The sequence below is a fragment of the Pundamilia nyererei genome, unplaced genomic scaffold (assembly GCF_000239375.1).
Source record: "Pundamilia nyererei isolate P.nyererei 1_Seehausen unplaced genomic scaffold, PunNye1.0 scaffold00031, whole genome shotgun sequence".
Lineage (NCBI taxonomy): Eukaryota > Metazoa > Chordata > Actinopteri > Cichliformes > Cichlidae > Pundamilia > Pundamilia nyererei.
In genome coordinates, this window is record NW_005187432.1 from 1,841,219 (window position 1) to 1,846,384 (window position 5,166).

General features: G+C 41.0%; 1 protein-coding gene across 2 annotated transcripts in view; it reads left to right on the forward strand.

Annotated features, from left to right (window-relative positions):
• Positions 1-4,741, forward strand: part of LOC102203421 (transcription factor BTF3 homolog 4) — a 7,383-nt gene extending 2,642 nt beyond the window's left edge. For both annotated transcript variants that reach the window (XM_005729027.2, XM_005729026.1), the window contains exons 3-6: positions 1,137-1,250; positions 2,208-2,409; positions 3,719-3,778; positions 4,077-4,741. In XM_005729027.2, the coding sequence (XP_005729084.1) occupies positions 1,137-1,250; positions 2,208-2,409; positions 3,719-3,778; positions 4,077-4,123 (423 nt within the window). In that variant the 3' untranslated portion in view covers positions 4,124-4,741. The remainder of the gene's footprint in view (positions 1-1,136; positions 1,251-2,207; positions 2,410-3,718; positions 3,779-4,076) is intronic.
• Positions 4,742-5,166: the final 425 nt, after the last annotated feature.

Genomic DNA, 5,166 nt, shown 5'->3' on the forward strand with positions numbered 1-5,166 from the left:
TACATCGGGATATGAGATTTATCGCACAGCCCTACCGCTCAGGTCTTCCTAACTGGACAGATGTTTAAATTTAAAGTGAAGTATGTTCCATACTTTCAGCCGCTCCCTTTAGTGATCACCATAGTAGATCACCTGCCTCCATCTCACCCTATCCCTAGCATCTTCTCTGTCATACCAACCCCCTGCATGTCTTCCTTCACTGCTTTCATGAAATCTTCCCTGTGGTTTTGCTCTCTTCCTGCAGCCTGGCAGTGCAATCTTCAACGTCCATTGTCCAATATATACACTACCCCTGTTCAGCACATATCCAAGCCATCTCAGCCTTGCCTCTCTAACTTGAGCTGTCCTTCTGATGTACGCATTTCTAATCCTGTCCATCCTGATCACTACCAGTGAGAATCTTAGCATTTTCAGCCCTTCCTTCTGTCCTTTTTGTCATTGCCACCACTGCTGCAGCATGACGCCACAGCATGTCGCCGCAACATGTTAATGAAAAGGTTTGGTTCTGTGTTTGCTTGTCTAACCAGTGACAAATACACAACAGTGGTTGTACACATGGCAGGTTCTTCAGTTTTCCTACTGTTTACACTCACAATGTTGGTGCATGTGGGAAGCCTCACTTCCAGCTGAAAATTCCAAGATTTCCAACTTTCCATTTCAAATGGAGCACTGTATTTTAGCTGTTTGTGGATGTACCGACGCTGCTCTGCAATTTTGACACTAAGTACTAGTGGCCAGCAGAGGCTCTCCATTTTCTATTAGTTAATCTGTTTTGTTTTGTTTTTTTCTATTTAAAATGATTGTAATGAATGAGCCAATCACAATTATTGTGGGTTGTGTAAATGCAGCTGCTTCTGGGGAAATTTGGGGTTCAAAATCTTTACCAAAGACACCGACCTTGAAAATTACCTGACTACTGCTCTTCCTCCTGAGCCACAGTATTTATAGATTAATGTAATTATCTTGAAGAATGCACTCTGAGCTGGAAAGAATAAGCCACTCATTTATAATAATAATAAAAACAGGTCTTTTTCTGTGAGGGTAATTTTATGTCCGTGACAGGATGACGCGTGTGACCTTAACTATGTTTGACATTCTGGTTCACTCGGTTATGAAATCCATTTTTTCCCCTTCAGGGAACGGCCCGCAGGAAGAAAAAGGTTGTTCACAAAACGGCAACAGCTGACGACAAAAAGCTGCAGGGCTCTCTGAAGAAACTGGCAGTGAACAACATCGCAGGGATAGAAGAGGTGAGCCATCAAAGGGAAACTAATGCTACTGTTACTCTCTGTGTCTGTTCTATTTTGATTTGTTTCTTTCTGAGGATCCTGAATTTTTTATCATTATGTCATGCGGCATACGAAAGGATGAAAGATGGGGGGGGGGCGCCTAAGTGAAATGCAGTCATGTCATCTTCCAGTTTATTTTTAGGGAGCTTTCAGCAAATGGGCATACCATAAAGTGTCCGTGTTACACCAGAGCATAAACAAAAAAGGGACCTTTACCTGATGCACATTTGTTTTGTTTTCTTTTTTTGACTGAATATATATTTTGTCTTTACAGCATACTGTTTATATTAAGATAATTACAGCAGTTAGTTTTGTTGGGGTTTTTTTGCAGGGCCTGTACAGCGTGGTGATTTTGGGCTAGATGTATATATTTTTTCGTTACTTTGGCATCAAGCATCAAATAATATAATATATTTTGTTTTCCATTGATGAGTTTGATTATGCTCAACCCAGCCCCTAGCTTAAATCTGTTTACCTTATATGTGGCTGTTTTAAATGTGCAAACTGTGGTGTTTAGTGCCTCAGGAAAAACATGATTCATAGACCAGTCTTAAATCCAGCAGTCTCATACGTCTTTATTTTGGTTGAATCACATCACACACTTGCTCATTTGGAACCTGATACACTCACATAGCATAATCTGTACAGTGGGTGTTTCTGGGACAGGCCCAACAAAAACTACTCAAAGGACATTAATGCATTTGTCACAGATTCTTGAAAACTGAAATGTCTCCTACTGTACTTCTGTATTTGTAGTACTTTATTTCCACAGAGCATTAAGACGTATTTCTGTTTTTGGAATCCTCTGCCCACCAGAGTGTCTAATATACCTGGGCTGGTCTTAGTAAGCCTGACAGTGCAAAATCTTGTAGGATAAAGGCTCTAATCCAGACTGTGCGGTTTCCCTCTTTCTCTCAGGTGAATATGATAAAAGATGACGGGACGGTGATTCACTTCAACAACCCCAAAGTTCAGGCGTCTCTGTCTGCCAACACCTTCGCCATCACGGGCCACGGAGAGACCAAACAGCTGACAGAGATGCTGCCCGGCATCCTGAGCCAGCTGGGAGCCGACAGCCTCAGCAGCCTGCGCAAGCTGGCTGAGCAGTTCCCACGGCAATGTGAGCATGCACACACAAAAACACACGTTCCGTGTCACAATGTCAGAGTGCCCTCTGAGGTTGTCATGCGAATAATGGTCACGGTCACGTCAGACAGAGGGTTTTTTTTTTTTTTTGGTCACACAAGAATTATTGTGGTGAGAGGAGAGACTATTGTTCAGGTCTCCCTGTTGGCAAACGCAGAGCTTAAATGACTTGGGCGTTTGCAGCTGGTCAAGGCTGAACTTGCTTAAGACACTTGCTCTTACATTATTGTGCATTAATCCAGCAGTGTTTTGTTTAGAGTTACTGAGGATTAGACGTAACGTGACTGTGAGTCTGAAAGAATCGGAGCACTCAGGGAGTGATTGGTAGTTGGTAAGGGCAGGAACGCTTCCCGCACACGGTCTGAGCATCTAGATGATTCAGTCTGCAGGGGCTGGCCTTGTAGATGATACACATGGAGATGAAAATAAACCCAGTGAAGCAAACATGGGAGACAGGACCATCTTTTTCACTTGGAAGCACAGCACAGCTAACCCTGTGCTGTGAATCTGTGCAGAGTCCAACACAGGAGCAGAAATAAAGGAAAATGTCACCGTGACGTCTTCTTAGGGGCCGTTCTGCAGCTTATGATAATGTTTTGTGGTCTTTTAGCACAGCTACTCTGATATTATGTTTGCAGCTCATCCTGCAAGTTGCGTGGCAGGTTCTGTGCCTCTCTCGTAGACTGTAAATAAAAGATGGCTGATGTAATTTGACACATTTCTTTTTGGACTCTGACTTTTAAACATCAGCATTAGTTAGCTTGAGTACAGCGTGATAGCTGTCACTTAGGTGTGTAACAGACTAAATATGAGAAATATGATAGTAAAATAAAACTGAAACACAAAGTTCCTGGATGACCTGTAGCAAACAAACATAATATTTCTCATAACTGTACTAAGGTGTTCCAAAAAGCACCACAATTCCATTTGGTGGGGGTGGTGATACACATCAGTCAGTACTACCACACCTCTAACTAAGCAATAACAAAAGTGAGTCACTATCTAGTTGTGATGAAGCGATCATTTATTTCTTCTTCTTCTTTGGAAAATTAGTCATTTTAACATCAGAGTCTATAACATTAGGGTTAATCATGATACTTCTAGCTTAATTTTACAGCCCTGGAGGTTGTTGTTTGGTTTTAATGGTGGGTTATATTTAGTCTGCAATAATTTCCCAGCAGAGCACCGCTTTGTACCAAGGGATCAGTGGATGTTAGCATTGTGGAAGTTGTAATGTGACCCTTAACATTTGATACATTTTTGTGTTTTCTTTTTTTTTTTAGCAATGGAAATGAAAGCAGTCAAGGAGGAAAACGCAGAAGAGGATGATGACGATGTCCCAGGTATTGATACAAATTATTATCCTTGAAGTAAACAAAGCTTCTTCCTCTGTAAAATCTCACTTTAGTTTTTTATATCTGGTTTTGATCTTGCTTGGGGCACATATAGTAGTTCATCAGTTATTTTGTGTGTTTAATCAGATAGTTTAAAGGTTCAGGGTATCAGGAATAATGGGGGGGGGGTTCCCTTGAGGAGTAAATCACTGTCACTTTCAGCAGTTGTCTCTTGAATCTCTTTAACCGAACACTGCTCTGCTTTCAGAACAAAATCAGGTGATCTTTGTTGTTTTCTGTCTTGCAGATCTCGTGGAGAACTTTGACGAAGCCTCAAAGAATGAAGCAAACTGATTTTCCTTTTATTTTTATTTTTTTTGCCCCCTTGGTCAACCGTTTTCAGTTTTTTAATTTTAATTTTTTTAACCTCTCACAGCCTCACAAGGGGCACCTCCCTTTGTGGGGGAACGGTTGTTAAAGGTGCGGCGCATCATCTCCAGAGACGTGAACCATTTCGGGTTAGCCTGCAGCCGCAGCAGCACTACGACACACACACACACACCTAAGTTCTGATTTCACTAGTCGGTGATATTGTGGACACAGTATCTGTAACTCTCAGCACCCAAAGGACTCGCAATAGTTTAGAAATAAACTTCTTATATGGTTAAATGTGGCTAGTATTTAAGAGATTATTAAATTGCAGTTAATGTGAATGAGTGATTCACTTAACGTTATAGTGGTGATTATGAATTTAATAAAACATTTTTGGGCTATTAGAGTTTCTCTTCATTTACTTTACTGTTCAGATTTGTCAACCATATTTTGCTACCTATCCGCCTCGATGAGCAGCTGTAAAGTGGTCTGGTGAGGCCTTAATGTGTGAAATACTTGTTTTCATTAGTAACTGAGCTCTCATGTACTCCAGAAGTCCTAATGTCAAAGTGTAATAAATTATTGGGACAAACTCCTTCAGTCAAAGTAAAATTTTCTTTGTCGGGACACTGAATCAGATGCTCTTTGGTTACAGTGTGTCCATGAGCTCTCGTGGAAACAGGGATAAGGAAGGGGGGCATCCAGAATCCTTTCTAGGAAAAACAATGTTGTCTTCAACACATTACTGTAATTCTATATAATTATTTAATATAGTGTTTAAGCTTCTATAGGAAGAAAAAAAACGCTTAAGTTTTGAAGAAAAGAAATGGATCAACCTCGTAGTCTCACAGTGGTTTGATCCACCAACTTTCCCTAACATGTTTATTTTTGGAAAAGTTTTGGGTTGGGTTGAGTACTCGTTTTCACTCCAGTACAAGGAGTGCAGGCAGGCTCTTCTGGCTTCCTCTGCAGCCGAAGAACATGTTGGGCAGCTATAACTGGAGCTGTTTTAATTCTCGAAATGC